The 22,449-nt window shown below is 34.6% G+C and overlaps 1 protein-coding gene across 4 annotated transcripts in view; it reads right to left on the bottom strand.

Moving 5' to 3' along the window:
• Positions 1-5,759: 5,759 nt before the first annotated feature.
• The window catches only part of PGGT1B (protein geranylgeranyltransferase type I subunit beta), a 46,126-nt gene continuing 29,436 nt past the window's right edge, over positions 5,760-22,449 (bottom strand). For 3 of the 4 annotated variants that reach the window (XM_019727820.2, XM_019727819.2, XM_074328592.1), the window contains exons 7-9: positions 16,921-17,105; positions 10,629-10,737; positions 5,760-6,988 (exon numbers count right to left, since the gene is read on the bottom strand). In XM_019727820.2, the coding sequence (XP_019583379.1) occupies positions 6,807-6,988; positions 10,629-10,737; positions 16,921-17,105 (476 nt within the window). In that variant the 3' untranslated portion in view covers positions 5,760-6,806. Of the gene's footprint in view, positions 6,989-7,615; positions 7,808-10,628; positions 10,738-16,920; positions 17,106-22,449 lie in introns of all 4 variants that reach the window. The other variant, XR_002137041.2, reaches the window with a different exon arrangement.

Here is a 22,449-nt window from a genome sequence, read left to right as displayed (position 1 = left end):
GCTGGTCCACCCCCAGAGCTTCGGATTCAGTAGGTCTAAGGCCGGGCCTGAGAGTTTGCATTTCTAAAAGTTCCCAGCTGATGTTCCTGTCTGCAGACCACACTTGGAAAACTACTGTAAGTCCTACATTAATGAAAACATTATTCTGATTTCACTCACAGATATAGACCAATCAGCATTCATTCATACAACACATATAAAGAATAAACTTACCCTAAAACTTAGATTTGTTTTCTACATGGAAATATCTTTTCACACAGAATGGAAACATTTTAAGATTGATAACATCCAGTGTTGCTGAGGATATGAGGAAACTCATAACCTGTGGCTGAGTTCATGAAAGGCTACACTATTTGGGGATGGTGATTTATTTACCAGTATTTTTAAAGTATACGTTATTTAATCCAGAAATGTCCTTCTAGGAATGCCATAGAAAAATATATCTTTAGTTCACAGCAACATTTGTGAGCTGGAAATAACCTTAACATGAGAAATATTAAAACTATCAGTCATAAAAGTAAAAAAAGGTATTGCCTGAACAATTATTCTTATATGTGTATTCTGTAGTTTAACCACTATTTTTCTACAGTACATCCTATGTAGAAAAAAAAAAAAATTCTGTAGCAGAATATAATTGGTGAATATTCTAGTATGGTATTCAATTGCTGAAATTCAAATGGCAAGACAAAAATCCGTTAACATTCTATCAAGCTACTTATATACAGTTTATCAAATCGATCATTTTCCATCACTCCTTAGAGACTTTCTAAGGCTCTACCAAACTCCCTGACTTGCTCATCTAGGATTAAATGAGAGGGAAATTGGCTTTGAGCCTACGCTCATAGCTTCTCCAGTGAATTTTAAGACTATTTTCTGATCACATTAAAAATCTGTGTCAAGGTTTAGCTTGACAACCTTAGAAAGTACAACCTTAGAAAGCAGTGTGGCAAAAGCTATCACAATTTTATAATGTGCACACTTTGCCCCGGCAACTCCACATATATAAATGTAGCTTAAAGAATCACATAAGTAGGCAATGATACATTTTCAAGGATCTTACAGCAATGTTTTTGTAATTGTGAAAAGGCACTGATTATGACACACTTATGCAATACTAATGCAACTGTTTAAAGCAAAGTATCGATAGTGAAACGCATTCATAATACATTGTTGAATGAAAAAGTTACAGTACAGAATATATAGTATCTCATATTCATATGTATACTTACATATGTATATTTGTGTTAAGTATGTATGTGGTATTGGGAGGATGTAAGAATATGTTTTAATGTCTGGTAGGGCTAGTTCCCTATTTTTCTTTTTCAGTTTTCATAGTTATTCTTGTATGTTCTCTCAAATATAAACAAACATGATAATTTTATTGTGATAGCATTAAATTTATAAATTAACCTAAGGCGAAAAACATGTTTTGATGTTGAGTCTTATCTAAGAATATGGTATATCTTTTCATTTGTTCAAGATTTTTCTGTCTTTCAAGAGTTTTATTTTTTAAGTTTTCCTCATACAAGTTTTGGATATGACTTAACATTTACACGTTTCTTTTTTGAAATCATAAAAGAGATCGTCAAATATATCTTCTAACTAGTTTAGTTTAGGTTTGTGTACATATATAGTCTTTTATTCTTCTCAGTAAACCTTTTTTTTAAACTATAATTATACACACAGAAAAGTGACCAAATCATAAGTGTACAGCTTCAGATTCATAAAGTGAATGCACCTGTGGACGCAGCACCATAGAAGCCGCCTCGTACTCTTCCAGTCCTTGTTGAGCCAAAGATAGTTGGAAAAGAAGTACATATTATGACTCCATCTCTATGAAGTTCAAAACAGACAAAATTAATTGGTGATTTAAGTCATGATAGTGTTTACCTTTAGGGAAGGTAGTGAGTGAAAGGGGGTGCCAATTTCTGACACCATAGGTAAGTTTTTCCTGTTTTGAACTTCATCAAAATGGAATCAGAGTATGCCCTCTTTTGTGTCTGGGGAAGGCTAGTGATATTTGCATGTTGTGTGTAATTGCTATTTTAGAGTTTTTCAACAAATTCCTTGGGTTTTCCTGATACAAAATCATAGCTGCAAACAGTTTTACCTCTTCCCTTCCAATTCCTTTCATCAAACTTTGTTGCCTAAAACCCCCAACAGTGTTAAGTATCAGTAGACAGTTGGCCTTGTTCCTGACTCTCGTTGGAACGCCTCTTTTGATACTAAGATGCTGGCTTTCATGTAGAGGTACAATGAATTACTTACCAATTTCTACTTATTGAGTATGTTTAACATGAATGAGTGCTCAATTCTGAACGGCACCTTTTCTGCCAAGATGGAGATAATCATGATTTTTCATCTTATCTCTTAATATGAATAATAGATTACATAATATTGAATTGTCCTTGCATTCCTATAATAAACCCAACTTAATCATGATTTATTACTTTTTCAAAGTGCTGTTGGATTGCTTGTTAATATATTGTTAAAATTTTTGCCTGTTCCTAAGTGAGAGTGGTCTATAATTTTCTGTTACAATCTTTGTCTGGTTTTGGAAACGATGCTAATATGCTCACTTGACAAAATAAATTTTAAAGTCCTTTTATGGGGGGGCACTTTGAGGTTCAAGATTCTTTTTTAGCCTCTGGAATTGTTTAAACAACATTGGGATTATTTAATCTTATAGGTTTAACAGAAGTACCTTAAAACAATCTGGGCCTGATGCTTTTTTTGTAAAGTCGTTTATTTGTTTTTTCTATGGTAATTGGTTTGTTTGGAATTTTCTATCCACTAGGGTAAATTTTGGTAGTTTGCATTTTTTCTAAAAAAGTTAGTTTAAAAAAAAATTTATCATATAAAATTATTCAAAGTAGTCTTATAATTTTGAAAATTTTCCTGTTTTATGGTTATTTCTCCCTTGTCATTTAAATTTTTGTGTATTTTTGCTTTCTCCCCTTTCTTCTTCAGTAGGTTAGCTGGTGGTTTGCATATCTTATTCTCCTCTCCCCCCCCCGCCCCCCCAATTCCTCCCTTCTGCTTTCTTTTGGTTTGCTTTTCCCTCCAGTTTTTAAGATCTGGTAGTTTAACTTTCAGCTTTTCCCGTTTTTATTGATAATAGTTCTAAACACTACAACTTTCCTGTCGTAACTGCTTTTTAATATTAGATTTCCATCACTCTTGTGGCCATCATGTCTTTCTGGTGTGCTTTCATTGAGGGGGTGTTGGTCTGCTTATTCTCTTATATCTTAGAATAACTTTGAATGGGATTTGACTATAATCCTTCTCAGTTTTTTTTTTGTAAAATGAATGTTCCTGTACTGTTAGGAGGAAGGGGTGCTCTAGGATGACTTTTCTTAGCACCATGGCCCTAAAGCTCCCTTTTCATTTTTACAAATTTAAAAGATTATATATATTTATGTATAATGTCTCTGCATATTGACTGGCCTTCCTTCCCAACATTTGTCTGGAATTTCTCTTCTCTTTGTCTTCTACTATAGTACCTGTCCTGTCCAATTTGGATTCTAATTCTAGGAGTCTCTCCTCAGTGCTAGGCTTTGTCTCATTACCTTGAAGAGGTACACAGGACAGGACCCAGACTGCTCTAGCACAACCACCAGACCTTATTTTATTGCTGTAACTCTCACCTACAAATGGGAACCTGTAGAACCCCCTCCCAGTTTCAGCTTCTGTTCTCAGGTTGTCCCACTGGACTTTCTAGTGAGAAACTGTGGGCAATGGTATAGTTCTGCTAGTCTCAAGGCTGTCAAAAACCAAGCTGCCTACTTTCCACTTCCTCCCATACAGATGCTGAAACTACGTTGGTTAGTGGTTTATCCTCACCTACTTGGATACTGCTTAGTAGGTTTGTGGGGATAATTTGTCATGTAGTTTTGTAGAACAGGGTGTGTGGCTATCCTAGTTACTCTGTATTCTTATGTAGCGATTCAAAACTATACTGCTGCCATCATTTCCCCTGAGTTTACCTCTGTGAGATCTCTATTACATTAATAGAAAGGAGGTTTTAATAACAGTCCTTTTATGGTAGTTATGAAATTATAAGTAGGAATTTACTGTGTTTCAGGTACAATGCTAAGTGCTTTACATATATTATCTCATTTAATCCCCAAACAACTTCATGAGTTAGATTTCTCACCCTCCTCCCACCTCATTTTATAAATAGGGAAGTTAGGGTCCAAGGTCACACTGCTGAGCTGGCAGATCTGGGATTTAAATCTGTCATCTGACTCCCGAGGACCTCCTTACTAAACTGACTCTCAAATATTATTCGGTCCAACAGTTTTCAAACTATGCACCACTGTCAGCAAAACTTCTATTAATATTTGAATTTACATTAAATGTTTATAAATATGTAAAGATCTAATAAAAACATATATATATATATATATATATTATAGGTCAAATCTAAACACACTGTAGATAAACAGGTTGAACTGTGTTGTATGTCTGGTTTCATGCCAATGCTCAAAACAAAGCTTCTCCTACTATCTTCTAAGAAATACACACTGGGAGTGGGGTTAGAGCATATGGAACAGTTGAAATTTTGGACTTCATATTTGCCTTCTCATTATATCACCACTGCTAAAAAACAAAGTATATATATATATACACATATATATGTGAAATAGTACTTATAACTTACTAATAAATAATTTTCTTGTAAATAACTGTTTAGAAAAAGTTGAGAAATTTCTCCACAATTAAAACCGTCCTGGTATGTTTTTGGTCAATATGCCGCTGTGGAATGTGACAATCACTGGTTCATCAAGTGTCGTAAGAAGGCCTCTCACAAGTCTATCACTTAGAATCATACTGTAACTTATAGTCCTATGCTAGTAAATTACACAGAAAGTTAGAAAATATTTCTTAATAGTTTTAGGAAATAATTTTACCTTGGAATTCTCTTTCATTTATGAACAGTTATTGTTACTAACTTTCTTACCTTCCGACTAAAGGTGATTTAGAAAAACTAATATGAGCTTTACATATAGTTCTAAAGCCAACACATAGGTGGTATTTTAACTCCTGATGTCCCAGAGATGACTTAGTTTGAAATATGAATGTCTTGCTTTGCCTGGATTTAAACAGATGCAACTGGAAAAACTCATGGAAGGATAACATCTGTTGTTAAGCTTATTTTTTCCCACCATCAGAATACTGATTTTATTTCTAATTTAAACAAAAAAAAAAAAAGCTGACTTTGCCAAACTGAGGTTTAAAACTAATCATGCCAATAATACATGAATCATTCCTCCCAGTATAAACTAGCTTTCCCTTGAGAAGGACCATTATTTAAAGGATTTAAAGGTATTTTTTCCTCCAATTTAAGAAATTAAAATAAAAATTTAAATATTGTAATACCTAAACAGTGATACTAGTGATTTAATTTTTATACTGATACTTGGAGAACTAATACTTCAACATTTATTATTACCAAGACTTTAACTTACACCCAGCTCCGTTAGTGAAGCACTTTCCTTCTGCATTTCAGTAGTAGTTTCATATCTTTGAACGTCATTGAGCAATTGTGACTGATGTGATTTACTGATAAACTGATTACTAGTAAGATGTGTTTTTACACTATCTCCTTTACAATTAGCAAATTCACAGAATGAAGAAAACAAAAGAAAAAGAACAAAAGCAAAACCCCAGTTTTTAACCCTAAATAGTACATTTCCCTCCCATTTAGCTGAAAATATAAAAATATAAACAACCATGTATGCAGCTACACCATTAAATTTACTTGAGCGGTCCTGGTTTTTAATTAAATTTTTACTGATTTAATTTGAAAAAAATTAGAAAATTACCAGTTTGAAATTAGAGCAGCTAAAACATGGAGCAAACAAACTAAAAAAAATCCAAATAGCTAAAAAATAACTCGGTTATAAAATTACAATTTATAATATCACGTCACTCAGAAAAATAAACAAAACCACTAAATGTCTTTCCTCTATATAAGACTGTTTTCTTCCTATAAAGAGAAAAAAGCAACTAATGATCTGAGATTAAAATCAAACAAGACTGTTATTCACCGCAGCAACATCTAAATAAATAAGCTGCACAGCACAAGACCTTCCCATTCACAATCACATACAGTTAAATTACTTTTCCCTCAGTTACATAATAGTCTTCTTAAGACAATCTCCCTTTAGAAAATTATTGTATTAGTGAAGCCTCGTCATTCTTGCTATGAAGTTAATTTCATTTATAGAGACCACATAGTATAATTGGCACACACTTTACTTAAGAATAAGACAAAATAAGTCATTCTTCTTTTTAAAAATTATGGGATCATTTGTTGTCAAAGAATAATCCCAGATACTTAATTCATTAAAGCAACTTTACACCATCAGCAGTGAAGCTTTTAAATGATCACCTAGTATTCACCCAAAGATTATCAGAGCTATGTGAACTGTAAACTTGTTTTGAAGATTTGTGTCCATTTTATAATATGATACAATGTGTATTTAAGAGATATTTAAAAAAAAAAAAGATAACCTACATACATACAGTTAATTAGCCTCAAAGAACTTCTTAGAAATACAGTATAAACATTTAAGAACCACAACAGAGTCCACTGTGGTTCAAACTTCAAAGAGTTTCTTGAAACTCAGTACAAAGGTTACTGGCTCAAGACCATATCCCAAAGTGACATCAGCACATGATTTGATTGTAAGACTCTACCTCTTAAAAAAAGAGCACACTTGGTTATACATGGCTTTTAACCTTGAGCTACAGTTATGCTACATACAAATCCATTCCCCACCCTCCCAATTTAAAGTAAGTCATGTGAAGATGTGTACATTCTCTGAACATTGTTTAGAGTCCTTGGTTTTCCAGCTCTGATGAAGATCTCGAAGGCGTTCAGAAGTCCGTGTGCTTACATTCAGGGCAGGATGAACTTTACAAATTCCATTTTCCTCCATTAGTGACAGGCCACAGATTCCAAAGTATGCATGTAAAGCGTCTGAAAATGAGGCATTTTTTATCAGAATAGGCAATCTTATTTGTACATGCTATGAAATATTTTAGCTACATATCAGCCTATCACTATATTAAAAATAAATTTAGGAAAATTCAAAATAGTTTTTGAAATATTTGCTTTCTCAAAGTCTCAAACACCAATTTTTAACAAACCAGATGATCAAAATCAGCTGATATTTTATTCAACAAAATAATATAAACAAAGGAAACAGTTGCTAGCTGAAAAGGTGACATTCCCAACATCCTCTGCAATTAAAGGACAAAAAGGAAGAGTAGCAGTAATATAAAAGAATTCTCACGTTAGTGGGGTTTTCCCACTTTGCTTACTATAGAATATGGAAACAAGGAGCTTTAAACCTATTATAATAAAAGGAAATTGTTTTCTTAAAAATGAAAATAAAGAAACCTCTGAATCTAACTTGCAGTACCCCTTCCCCTAAGTTTTAGCTCTGACAGTTCCTAAATCACATACTATCCTATTATTGTGTTAAATGAAAGGAGCTTAAGCAAAACAATCCATTCTGGAATGCTCTACCATATTTAAGTTTCCAATTCAGGGTAATGTTAGTCACTCTAAAAATATCTGACCTGACAATAAAAACAAACTCACAGTTCCATTTGGTTGTAATAATGTGAGCGTTCCTCCCATAACAATCTTCTACACTGGCTTCACTAGTTTCCCATCTTTCGGGGGCAGCAAACCTCTTCCATTAAAGTGGCCACTGCAATGACAGGGCTGTTGCTTGCCCGAGAGCCTTATATGGATTTCTGAAGCACTCAGAACTCTGCAGTTATGGAAACACTACAAAAAACAGATTTTGTAGCAGTAAAAATTTTTTTCTATTTTTGAATTAGCCATCATTTATGACCTCAAGAGCTAGCAAAGTGCAAAACATCTTACCACGTACGTCAAGCTCCGTCAAAAGAATTAAAGAAAAAGTTCTACTTACATGATTATCATTTACTTTTCAAAACAGGAATGACAAACAGTCATGCTTAATGTTATTTGTGAAAAAGTTATTTCACTAATGGAGTCTCATGTTAATCCCCTTCTTTGTCTTTTCAGAGACTGCTTACATTTCAGAATTCTGCCTCATTTTCGTCTAATTTTCAGACCACAAAAAATAAATTTGATTTTCCCTGTACTATTATATTTTCCTTGCAATTATTCTAAAATTATAAAAGGCACAAAGCAACATTAAATTTTACTGCCTAGACACGAGGAAACTTCACTAGAAAAAATGCAACAGCAAGAGAAATAAAATATGTCAAGAATAACATAAGATCTTACATTTTCCAGTTAATGTAAAAATAAAACTTACTTTTTTAAAATGGATTTTTTAAAAGCCAGTGAACCAGAAGTTAACTGCTTCAAACCTCAAATAGGTTTTAAAAATAAAAAAAAACTCCTTATCTGTAGGTGGTAATGTATTCAAACACTTTAGATGTTGAATATATGTATATATTTTCTTCATAAAAACTTTTCATAAGTTTCTTCTATAAAGGTATTAGGTTGGTGCAAAAGTAACTGTGGTTTAAAAGGTTAAAAAAAATTGCAAAAACCACAATTGTTTTTGTACCAACCTAATATATACAATCTGTGTCAAATCTGTTAGTAGACTTATTAGAACCCAAAACAAGCTAATTTTAAAGATTTGTTTAAATGATTTTTAAAGGATCTAAACAGGTCTTTCCACATAAATTCAACTTATACAAAAACCTTCTATGCTCTGTGGTGTATAGGCTCTGAAGTCATTGTAACATATCTGTAAAAAGGATTACATCCAAGTATTTACACAAATGTTAAAGTTAGCAACTAAACTCACTAGAAAAAAGTTATCAAGAACTTTCTTTTTAAAAAGCTACTGTAAATACTCAAATGTATTTCAAGTGTCCAAGGAATTGTCATTTCCCTATTCCTATTATTTGTTAAAATAGTATTATACACAGAGTGAAAACAATGGCATCAAGACCAAAATAACTGTTATCTTGAGGCACTTTTCTAACATTTATGGCTATGTGTTATAGATACCAAATTTTTAAAATTATTTTGCTTTAGAAATTAAAAGCATTGTACATTTTTTCTAAAGAAGCATATTTTGCATGAAAATACAAATACAGATGTGAGAAAATATCCCTGCTCATTTTATATACAAAAATATGATTTCATGAGCCCCTTGTTTATGTTTTGATTCAAGTTCATATTCTGACAGTAGCAGAATACGATAGGAGACGATTTGAAGAGGTTCTAGACTAATAATAAAAACCATGATTCTACCGCAATGGTACAAAAACAATCATTCCTTGAATCCAGTTTCATATATTTATACGTAAAACTTTGTCAACTTGCTTATCAAAAATGTCAGTGCTCTGAATCATGTTTAACAAACTCCAAAATTTATTTTTTTGGAAGCTATAAATAGATTTTGTTGGAGATGAAAGCATAAGGGGAGGGGAAGGTAGCATAGAGAACGATGCTAGAGGGGAGAGAGGAGCCAAATTGTGGGGGGCCTTGTGTGGTATGCCAAAGAACTGACTACAAGTGCTGAGAAAAATCTTTGAATGATTTTAACACATTTAATGAAGAGTTTAGAGGTTCTCAACCTTTTTCTTGCATTAGAGATTCCCCTTTGAGAGTCCAAAAAAAGCTTTGGCCCCTCTCCTCTCTTTTAAGGACATGTACATACACACATACAAAGTGTCAATAGGAGGGGCATTAGACTAGACGCAGGGAGACTAATAAGACTTCTGCAGAATCCTATGCCTGAACTTGGCCAAGTGCCACTAACATTTTTGGGGCTGGGTGGAACATGGAGTTAATGAGTCTAGTTGGTAGACTAAATTTGAGGGGCCTGTAGATGGCATCCATGTAGTTACTGAGCAGGCAGATCTAAGCTGGGGAAATAGCAGAACTACCTATACATTTTGAAGAAAGTACTTATTAATACAGATCTCCCATTATTTCTAAAGAATTCATTTAAAAGTACTTGTGAAATACAAGACTCCTTTGTTCTTCACATCTACCGTATACCACTCCTGAGTTTGGAAAGCATGAAATGTCATATTGTCTGAATCTGCTTGGTTCCTGAGTTTTTGATAGTAAATAGTGAGAGTAACCTGAATCTGCAGAAACTCAGAGAACAAAAATCTGGACAGTGAGGGATAACTGTACTCAGGATTTGAGATTTCTGATCTAATGACTCCTGAAAAGAGGAAGAACAGGTTCCCTTTTGGATTAAGAGTAATTTATCCTATGTAGCTCAAGTAATAGTGAATAATCCTAAAGACTTTGCATGGACCAAATGATTCTTTAATTTGGACAGGGCTTATTCAGACCATCTGCCTTATTGCCTCAAATGAAATAAAACACTGCTAAGGGAAACATCTGGGAAAAAATACAAACTATACCAATACACCTTGATAATCAAACCCTTCCTTTCTACCCACAATATCCTAAATTTATCTTAAACAATTTACTTTTTAAAAAACATATTATTTAATGTAAGTTTACAACTATGGCTACATTTTCTATCATATGCCCTTTCTGATAAAGATACCTGTAGGTCTAGTCAAGAAATAAACAAAATAAAAGTTGTTCTGCATTCACACAAAAAATAAATTACCTGGATGACTATCTGGCCACTTGGCAAATCCCCCTATAAGGCGATCTTGTGTTGATAAGATGTAATTTCTATTTTTCTCAAAGTTAGTGTATTGAAAAATTTTCAGAAGCTGAAATGACAAAACAAATATAAATTTACTGACATAAAACTTTCATATCGACCATGGGCTCAATTTTCAGACATCTATCATCATTTAAATGTGCTTGTCTCTAGCTAAAACTCTCAGAGCAAGCCTCCGGGGACTTGAGCACTTAAAATTAGTCAACCACATTATCTTTTTTATTATCAAATCTACTCTAATTTTTTTGACCCACTGTTTCCTTCTTTGAAACCACACCCAACTAACCTCTGTGCATCACACTTAGCTAGGTTCAAGACACAACTTCCCCAATCTGTTGAACTTATTCAGTCATTTAGAAAAGTACAATTTTATCTACCCATATTTTAACTCTTACAATAAGTTTCTGAGCTATTAGTTACAAACTAATAGTAACTAGAACTAAAACTATTTCAAAAAGAGCAAAAAAAATTGTTAACCAGGTGCTAGAGACGGTCTTGTTTGAGAATAGTAAAAAGAACATAGCTCTTTAATTAGAAAAGATAAAAGGTGACACAAATATGATTTTAGCATAAAATTCGTGCAGCTTAAAGATTTAAGACATGTATTTGTCATCTAAGATCCCATTAAATAGAAAAAAAATAAAGAGTAAATCAAACTGTGAAGAGAAGCAGACTGAGCAGTAGGCAATAGTTCAAGAAATTTCTGTAAGACACAAAGCAGATGGAAGGATGTTAATGAGCCATGGAAGATAGCAGTGATTAATGGAAAGGCTATTAATTTGTGAGGAATTATTCCTCAAAAAGAAAAACAAAACCAATAAAAAAGTTATGGTACAAACAAGAAACAAACTTATTCACTCATTTTTATTTAATTAATAGAACATAAGGAAAGAGACTCTTTAGAGTCCTGAGACTGGAAACATTTTCCATCAAGTGGCACATGGGTCATTACATAAAAAGAAATTAATCTTAACACTGTACTTGTTTCAGCAATAAACAATATTTACATGCTTATAAGTGATTGTTGGTTTTTAAATTTTAGATCAACCAAGAGGCGAAGCATATTTTACTATTGTTACCATACAAAATATGAATGTTACCAAACTTCACATTGTAAAGGTAAACTGACCGAATTAGAAGGTAGAAGGAATAAAGGTTTAGAACTAAAACACACACACACACACACAGTAACAATTTCCTGGAAAAAAGGTGGCTAAATTTCCATTTTTCAGTTGGGAATCAAAGATAATGTCTAAAGGTGTAAGTCCAGAAATCAGCATATTATTATTCAAAGTTATTCACAGAATTAAAGTTTTAAAAAATGTTTAAAAGTGGTTGCCTTTAGAAAGTTGTCAAAGACTACCAAGGTCATATCAGAAAGACTCAAGAGTCATCTTGAAGGGACTCCTACTGGCTGAAGATAGGACAATCTGATCATTGAAAAGAACAAGGTAATGGATTGAAACATGAAATATGTGATACTCAAAGAAAAAAAACAACAACCTAAAATGCAATTTTCTTATTGGGAAACTTTAGGGGATGCTAGGGAACCAAATCACTGTACTGAATGAACATTATTAAGAGAAAGAATTAAGTATTTATCTGCCCTTCTCTATACCAAATATACCTTAGGGTAAAGTAATTCTTCTTTATAAAAAATCTGAGCTAAGAAATTTAGAAGGAATGATAGAATATCACCATTCTGCAACTCCCAATAACATAACAGATCTAAGCAATGATCCTCAATGACTGCTAAGACCTTTCTGTTAAAAAGTGATCAGAGTGATAGAGCTAACCCTTATCTGTTAAGTTTTGAATTTATATTGTTTCTTCCCATGTACAAAAAAAAACATTTTTTTCCTATAATTATTATTATTTTTTTTTTGCGTTGGGGGGGTGTAAAGGAAAGCAGAATGTTTTATCATGATTTTGCTTCAGCAACTTTGGGACAAATTAAAAGTCCTAAACTGTGGGGGGGGAGAGGAGGGAAGTGATGAGGTTTTTAGACAACAGCCAACAAACAATTCAAAAGGAAATTAAGAAAGCAATTCCATTTACAATGGTATTTAAACAAATTAAAAACTCAGGACGAAATCTAACCAAGGAAGTGAAAGATTTGTACGCTGAAAATTACAGAACACTGCTGAAAGAAATTAAAGATCTAAATAAATGGAAAGACATCCCATGCTCATGGATAAGAAGACTTAACATTGTTAAGATACTATGCAAAGTGATCTACAGATTGGAAACAATCTCTATCAAAATTTCAGCAGCCTTTTTCATAAGAAATGGGAAAGCCAACCCTCAAATTCATATGAAATTGCAAGGGGCCCTGAATAGTAATAACAATAACAATCTTGGAAAAAAATACAGTTGAAAGATGTAAACTTCCCAATTTTGAAACTTACTACAGTAATTAAAACAGTATGGTACTGGCATAGGGACAAGATACACAGACCAATGAAATAAAATAGAGAGCCCAGAAATAAAGTCTCATGTATAAGGCCAGTTGATTTTCAATAAGGGTGTCAAGACCATTTAATGGGTAAAAAAACCTAGTCTTTTCAATAAATGGTACCGAGAAAACTGAACATCCACATGGAAAAGAATGAAGCTAGACCCTTACTTTATATTAATACCATATACAAAAATTTATTCAAACTGGATCAAAGACCTAGACTTGAGAAAAACTGTAAAACCATCGGAAGAAAACACTGAGGTACATCTTCATGACACTGGACTTGGCAATGATTTTATGGATATGACAATCAAAAGTACAGGTTAACAAAAGAAAAAATAGATACATTAGACTTGATCAAAATTAAAAACTTTTGTGCATCAAAGGATATTATCACTAGACTGACAAGGCAACCATGAAATGGGAGAAAATATCTGCAAATCATGTATCTTGATAAGGGATCAATATCTAGAATACATGAAGAACCTGTACAACCCAGCAAGAAAAGAAACAACCTTGAACAGACATTTCTCCAGGGAAGATATACAGATGGTCTAAAGCTCATCAAAAGATGCTTGATATCACTAATCATTAGGGAAATGCAAATCAAAATCACAATGAGACACGACTTCACACCCATTAGGATGATTATTGTGTGTGTGTGTGAGAGTGTGTGTGTGTGTGTGTGTGTGTATGTGTGAAAAATAAGTGTTGGTGAGGACATAGAGAAACTGGAGCCCTTATACATTGTTAGTGGGAATGTAAAATGATACAGGTGCTGTGGAAAGGTTTGGTGGTACCTCAAAAAGTTAAACATTGAACAACCATATGATCCAGCAATTCCATTCTTAGGTAAATATCCAGAAGAAAAGAAAGCAAGGACTTGAACAGATACTTGTACATCAATGTTCATAGCCAGCTTTTTTTAAAAAATATTTTTCAATTACAATTGACATACAATATTATATTAGTTTCAGATATACAACATAGTGATTAGACACTTATATACCTTATGAAGTGGACACCCTGATGTCTAGTACCCATCTGATATCATACAGAGTTACTGTAATATTATTGACTACATAGTCACCTTATTCACAACAGCCAAAAGGTGAAAACGATCCAAGTGCCCATCAACAGATAAATGGATAAACAAAACATGGTATATACATACACAGAATATTACTCAGCCATAAAAAAAGAATGAAATTTGGTACATGCTACAACATTGGTGGACTTTGAGAACATTATGCTAAGTGAAATAAGCCAGATACAAAAGGACGCATATTATATAATTCCACTTATATGACACATCAAGAATAGGCAAATTCATAGAGACACAAAGTAGAGCAGAGGTTATCAGGGGCTGGAAGGAAGAAAGAATGGGGAGTTATTGTTTAATGAGTACAGACAGAGTTTATGTTGAGAGTGATGAAAAACTTTTGGGTATAGATAGTGGTAACAGTTACATAACATTGTGAATATAATTAATGCCACTGAAATGTACACTTACAAACAGTTAAACTGATAAATATTACATTACATATATTTTACCACCATAAAAAAAAGGGGATAAAAAGCTGATGACTTTATAATGGGTTAAATCAGGAACCCTTTGGTCAAAAGGAGAGACAACCAGAGATTGTGCTTTTGAAGTAATACAATAGGAAATATACATCACCACTGACTGGCTATTTCATAATAAGGAATTATGGTTGATTTTTTTACATGTGTTAATGACACACTTCTGTTTTTAAAAATGGTATTTTTGTTTAGCAATTATACTAAAGAATTCCCAGATAACATAAAAGTGTATCTGGGATTTGCCTTAAAATAATAGTGACAGGGAGCGAAGTGGATAGGACTATGGATGAAGGAAGGCTGGCTTTGGGATGAAAATTGTTGAGACTGGTTGATGAGGGTATACGGTTTCATTACACAAGGTAAAACAAGTTCGTGAACTTCTTGCAATGATGTTGCTAACATTTTTTGATATCAGAGGGATTATTCATTACAAATTCGTACCAACTGGACAAACAGTTAACCAAGTTTACTATTTGGAAGTGCTGAAAAGGTTGCATGAAAAAGTTACACGACCTGAAATTTTCGCCAACAATTCATGGCTCCTGTATCGCGACAATGCACCAACTCACAGAGCACTGTCTGTGTGAGAGTTTTTAGCCAGTAAACAAATAACTGTATTGGAACACCTTCCCTACTCACCTAATCTAGCCCCCAATGACTTATTTCTTTACCTGAAGATAAAGCTAATATTGAAAGGAAGACATTTTGATGACATTCAGGACATCAAGGGTAATACGACAGCTCTGATGGCCATTCCAGAAAAAGAGTTCCAAAATTGCTTTGAAGGGTGGACTAAGCGCTGGTGTTGGGGCATAGCTTCCCAAGGGGAGTACTTCGAAGGTGACTGTAGTGATATTCAGCAATGAGGTATGTAGCACCTTTTCTAGGATGAGTTCGTGAACTTAGTTGTACAACCTCGTATACTAGTCCCTTTACTTTGAATGTTTGAAATTTTCCATAATTAAAAAATTGAAAATGGTACAAGGGGGGAAGGTTCTTGCCTTCATTTTAAATCATTCTGTTTTCTGATTTTATTTCAACCAATGCATGAATTTTGTTTAAGAGAAAAAAATTAGGATATTATATAGAAGATGAACATAGACTTCTGTTAGATTCCAGAATATCAGAAGTAGGTGATACTTTTTAAAGGTTAAAAGGCAATTTTAAGGAAAAGAAAACTGGTAATATTTAGTGGCTAATAACCTTATGGAATTAGGTATATCAAAAGGTAGTAGGGGGCCGACCCGGTGGCTCAGGCGGTTAGAGCTCCGTGCTCCTAACTCCGAAGGCTGCCGGTTCGATTCCCACATGGGCCAGTGGGCTCTCAACCAAAAGGCTGCCGGTTCAGCTCCTCGAGTCCCGCAAGGGATGGTGGGCTCGGCCCCCTGCAACTAAGATTGAACACGGCACCTTGAGCTGAGCTGCCGCTGAGCTCCCAGATGGCTCAGTTGGTTGGAGCGCGTCCTCTCAACCACAAGGTTGCTGGTTTGACTCCCGCAAGGGATGGTGGGCTGTGCCCCTGCAACTAGAAATGGCAACTGGACCTGGAGAGAGCTGCGCCCTCCACAACTAAGACTGAAAGGACAACAACTTGAAGCTGAACGGCACCCTCCACAACTAAGATTGAAAGGACAACAACTTGACTTGGGAAAAAAAAAAAAGGCCTGGAAATACACACTGTTCCCCAATAAAGTCCTGTTCTCCTTCCCCAATAAAATCTTTAAAAAAAAAAAGGTAGTAGATTGTGAAAAATGTATGAATATATCCATATATTTCAGAAGGTTTACACAAATAAATTATAAATAGAAAATCTTAAATGATTTTTAAAGGAATGACCCATAGTTTATCTTTTAAGATTAATATTTTCCATAAAAATACTGGTACGGTCAGACAGAGCGCTGCTCTAGATCGCCTACTGGTCAGTTTCAGTAGCAAGTTTTTTATGACCCCATAGCTACTTTCTTATCTAGGTTCTGGGACACTTGAGTTTTATAAGAATGGACATTTTCAAGTAATACAACAGATAACTGAATTCTATGGAAAAACCATATAGGGACTAGCTTTGCCAGAGCTACAGGAAAAACTTAGTAGCCTAAACCTAACAAAATTGAATAAATATTACAAAGACCAAACCCTTTAAACAGTTTATATTAACAGAGAGTACAGGTATCTCATTTTTATTTAGCTTACCTTTAGAGTTGCTCCCACCCAAAAAGAGTAACAGGTGTCTACAGGCTTATTTGGTCTTCCATGATAACCATTTTGTTGCCTCATTATACACCACCTCTTTATCCTGTTCAATTCTTTTTCTGAAAAAACTTCTTCTAGTTTACCCATGAGGCACAGTGATGCAATGCCACAAAAAGTTGATCCTCCTGTTAATCAAAACAAGCAATACTTTAAACTTCAAATCACATGCCTAGGAAAATAATATAAAATGGTTGGAGGAAAAAATATGGTATAATAATTCTGCAACAATGAATTAAAAGTAATTTAAATTTAAAAGACAATTATAATTTTTAAATAGCCACCAAGCACTGAAGTCTTCAATATTAATTTGATGCAACAAACCAATAAAAAATCATAAACTAAAGCTGTAAGAAACATTTTACTAATGAAAATAAGTAAGGCTTGGGGAGAATAAGGAACCTGTTCAAAAGTTACATGGTTAATAGCAGAGTTGAAACTACTAAACTACTAAAATGTTGGACTACTATTCCCTGCCCAGGACTCTCCCACCTGAGTCTGATTTTAATTCCCTTACAAACAGTACACTGTTTATGAATTGAGGTTCCAATGCCTGAAGCAACAGACTAATTTTCACATATAACATAAATAAGCTAGAAGCTGGTATGCAGATATGATACCTAGTCAGCTTAAGAAATTTAAGGAAGAAAAGTTTGAAGGGGGAGAGAGTTTGGGTGGGGAAGAAGAAAACTAGCTGGAATTAGATGCATAGTATCTACACTCACTAAGGTAGACTGAGTAATGCCACCCAAGGACACCCAGGTCCTAATCCCTGGAATATGTGCATGTTACCCTATATGGCAAAAGGGACTGCAAATGTGATTAAATTAAGGATCTTGAGATGAGGAGATGATCTCCGATCATCTGTGTGGCCCCTATGTGTAACCTTAAGTGTCCTTATAAAAGGGGGGCAGCGGGAGATTAAACTACAGAAAGAGGAGGCAATATGACTATAGAAGTAGAGTGGAGTGATGTGGCAACATGTCAAGGAATGTTGGCAGCCACCAGAAGCTGGAAGGGATAAAGAAGCAGAATCTCCCCCAGAGATTCCAGAAGGAACCAGTCCTGTCGACATCGTGATCTGAGCCCTATAAGATGCAGTTCAGACTTCTGGCCTCCAAAAGTGTAAGATAATAAATTTGTGCTGTTTTACACTCCCAAGGTTGCAATATAATGTTACAGTAGCCATAGAAAAACAATAGGCTCACAAAGGTAATTACTTTTCTCAGGAAATGAAAACTAGTATTTTTCCATAAAGAAAAGAAACAACACTTTCCATTGGCACTCTTTATTGTTAACTCCAAACAATTTGAAAATATTTATATTTCCAATTTATTGAAATCAATTACTTAGTGATTTTTACTAATTTCAACTATGTAAATGGATAGTTCCTAATATTCCTCATATGTAACTCTCCTTTTGGTGTTACAAATCTTGGATGTATTCTCTGGAAAAGGAAAAGGAAGCATTCACTGTATAAAGTTGGAGGCAGCTATCACATCAAAAACTGTCATTAAGAACTACTTAATTTTTAGAATTTTTCCCAATTAGTTGGGAGAGCTATGTTAATCATGAGTGAATTAAAAGAGTAAAAAAATTATAATAACTTTTCAGAATAATTTCTATTAAGCAACTATCAATCTTATTTCCTCTTAATATCAATCTATTTCCTCTTTAATAACACAGTACTTTCAATTTCTTTTTCATGATAATCTGGTTATGACTTCAGGTATTATAACTCCATTAAATATAAAACCTCTAATATGTTACCTTTAAAATTAACTGGCGAAAAGTAAATAAAATGAGGCATTTCATTGTAACTCTCCAAATTACTTGTTAGGATTCTTTAAAGCAAACAGGCACAATTCAAAGTAAAAATGTTCTTTGCCCAAATCACCAGATTCTAAACATAATCAATTCTGAAGTTTGGGCTCTGAGTAGTCAAAAGCAGTTATTACAAAGTCTGTGCTTTAATCTAAAATTCATTCACCAACATTCACCCCTGCGAGTTTCTTGTTTTACACAAAATTCTAAAAAACTAGTTCCAAAAACCTGTATTAAGAGCAGTATGTTAGAAGAGTGTTAGTGGCAGACATAAAAACAGCAAGAAAGATAGGTAACATCTTGACAATCAGTAAATTAAGAAATACTGTAAAACAGCAGGAACAAGAACTCAAATAGAATATCCTCTGGGGCTAAATAGGATTAGGTTAACGATTCCTACAAGCTTCAAAAAACTTCAAGAATATTACATCATTATATTAAAGTACAATACAAAATTTGCTTCTCATAGTAATGATCTGAATTCACTGAGAAAAGGTTAAATTGTATTCATTATACCGTCGTTGAAGAAGGTATGACAATAACCTTTCCCATTAAAGGTATGTAAAAGTAAAAATATTAAGGCACATACAAATGAGAGATATTTCCATCTGAAATTGCTAAAAGTTTGCCACCTAAAGTGATATGCTACAGTGATATGAATAATTAATGTACACAGAATATTTCAGTCATCAAACAGCACTGTGGGAAGAGACCATAGAGGTTCTCTCTCCCCACTTCTTCCAAGTGCAGGCTAAAGGAGGTGTTCTTGACTAGTTCTATATGCTATGATTGACTTACATTTTACAGGTATAACTTATTGCTCCCATAAGGTTCTACAGCTCAAATTTAAGCATTTTCTTAGTGTTTATTTGTATATACCAAATTATCTGAAAGAATCTATGTTCTCTGAATTGTATTTAAGATGGCCAACAAACATAGCTAGAGATAAAGTAGAAAGCTAAATAATGAAGTATATAAGTACACCATTTTACAGTTAACATCACATAAAAAATGTAAAGTGAGGTAAATTCAAAGAAGTTGAATGCTTAGAGAAAATGCTTAGACCAAGAGATTTTGCTATTTCTCTTCTGGATTAAAGATGACAGCTATTTTACAAGAATCATGAGTCAAATTAATTTATCTGAACTTTTATGTTATGCATTCTGAGAGAAAAAATAGTTTTAATCCTAGCAAAGCAGGAAAATCCAGTTCTTCCAAAACATAACTGTACTGTCATAAGAGAATCACTACAACAAACAGAATCATCACATGACCATGACCTGGAATGATACAATGTGCCTGCTTAGTTTTCATGACAAATGGGCTCCAGGCTATTTAGTAGTTAGAGAAGAGCAGATGAATTAAAAAGAAAACAACAACAACAATAATATTAAATAACATTTAGGCTACAAAATGAGGAAGAAAAGCACATGAAGATTATTATCAAACTGTAGAAGTATACACTGCAACTTCAGCCTTCTCAGCTTTGGGATGCACAGAGGGATACAGGATAACCAATGCATCCAATACTTATTGACCAACTACAATGTAAAAGGGCACATGGAGTTGACATGAATAAGACATGATCAGCTTACAATCTAGCAGAGAAGATAAGATAAACCGAGATAAGTACCATGAAAATGGAATGAACCAAGTAATATGGGAATAAAGAAAAGGGAGAAATTACTCAGGGCTAGAGGACAAAAGATGATGAAAGAGAATGTGACACTGGAACCAGGCCTAGAAAGATGGGTAAAACTCTGAAAGTTAAGAAAGGGGAAACAAGGAAAAGCAGGTGGAGGGGAAGCATTTCAGGCAAAGGAAAAAGAATATGAGCCAAGTCCATAGGGCAAAAGGTGTGTAAGAAACCGTGGAGAATACACTTTCTCTACAGTCTAAAGTGAATGGAAGTCTAAAGTGAATGGAAGGATCACTCACATGTTTGTCTACAAAGCTAGGTTGGAACTGGATCATTGAGAACCAAACTAAGGGAATTAAACGTGGGCAGAACGGTACTGCTGTGCAAGCTCAGGGTTTCTAGTAGGTTATGACACATCATATGTGAGCCTTCTAGGTAAGTTCAATTCTCTGAGTAAAATGACAATAATTATTGTGGCAGTTTTGTACTGTAATAACCTGGCTAAGCTAAAAATCTCTACATGGCCTCAAGTTAGAGAAATCTGTGTATTTGTAATGTGGAAGTAAAGCAGCAGCCACTGACCTGGCTGCTTTTAGGACAGGTAAGAGACAAGGGCAGAGGTACTGGGAGATTTCAGCTTCACCTTATTCTCCCACTTACTGGAATCCAAGTTCTTCTTACTTTTTGCCCTAGTGACACCAGGCCCATAAGGGATGCAGGGGCAACTCACAGACTCCCCCCACCACAGCCACACGCTGGGAGCGGGATGGGCCTGGCTCTCCAGATTCCCCTGCAAGGTCCCACTTGCCCACCTATGCTGGTGCTTCAGAAGGACTTGTCAGTGACTTTCCCCCCCATCCACCACCCACTCTTTTAGGCCCTTACTCCTCCTCCATCTTCTTCTACAATGGTGTAAAATCTTATTCCTATAATAAAGCCTTATTCTTTAATATTCACAGTGGTTTTGCTTCTCTGATTAAATCTGACTAATGCAAAGATACCTCCTCTCAGAGGGCTGGTATGAGGATTAAATGAGACTAAACAGTAGCTGGTACAGAGCAGCTGTTTAATAAATGGATCTTTTCCTTTTAGTCTGTAGATCAAAGATTATAAACTGGTAACCTATAGGGGACAAGTGGTCTGACAGGTAAATTAAACAAAAAGAAAAACAAAAACAGAACAAGAGATTAATCACCCAAAATTCTGGATTTCTGACTTCTCTGAAAAATCAGTAAATCTGGTAGCAGCAGTTATACATTCCTGAACAACAAGAACAGGCTTGGGAGGAAGAAAAGAGGAGAGCAAGGTTTTAAACATGTGTAGCTTGAGCTGCCGACTGATACCAAGGTAGACACACCTGGCAGGCAGATGGAAAGGGAGCTATGCAGCTCAGAAGCAACGCTACATATGTGGAAACACAGCTTGGGTGCCATCAACACAGGGATGATTGATAAAGAACCAGCTGTTGGTTCATTCACTATGTGCCACACGTGTTATAGGTGTGGGGGATACAACAGTGAATGAAACTGGCTCAATCTCTGTTCTCATGAGGCTTACTATATGTGAGAAGAGACAGACAATACATAAATAGCTAAAATAGAAGTGATATGGAGAAAAATAAAGCCAGAAAGGGGGATAGGGAAGAGTGTGTGTTATGTGGTTGGTTTGCGATTCTATTTTAAATAGGGGGTTACACGTGTATGTGGGTGGTTTGCAATTTTAACTAGGAGGCTTATACAAAAATATCATTTGAGCCATGATCTAAAGGATGTGAAACAAAGCCAGGTGTGTGCTCGGGTTGGGGGGTGAAAGATTCTACACAAAGAACAGCAAGTACAAGAGCCCTGAGGTTTAGAAAGATGAACTATCCAAAGTAAAGAAGAAAGTTGGGCTAAGGTAAAGGGGTCAGAGGAAGAAACAAAAATGGTGATGAAGCCAGAAAAACTTGTCAGGAAGCAGGATAAGAGGAATGTGATGTTTCAAGAAAGAAGGGGGAGACGTTAGCAGCT

Source organism: Rhinolophus sinicus, linkage group LG03 (assembly GCF_036562045.2).
Source record: "Rhinolophus sinicus isolate RSC01 linkage group LG03, ASM3656204v1, whole genome shotgun sequence".
Classification (NCBI taxonomy): Eukaryota; Metazoa; Chordata; class Mammalia; order Chiroptera; family Rhinolophidae; genus Rhinolophus; species Rhinolophus sinicus.
This window is presented reverse-complemented; position numbering and strand designations above follow the sequence as displayed.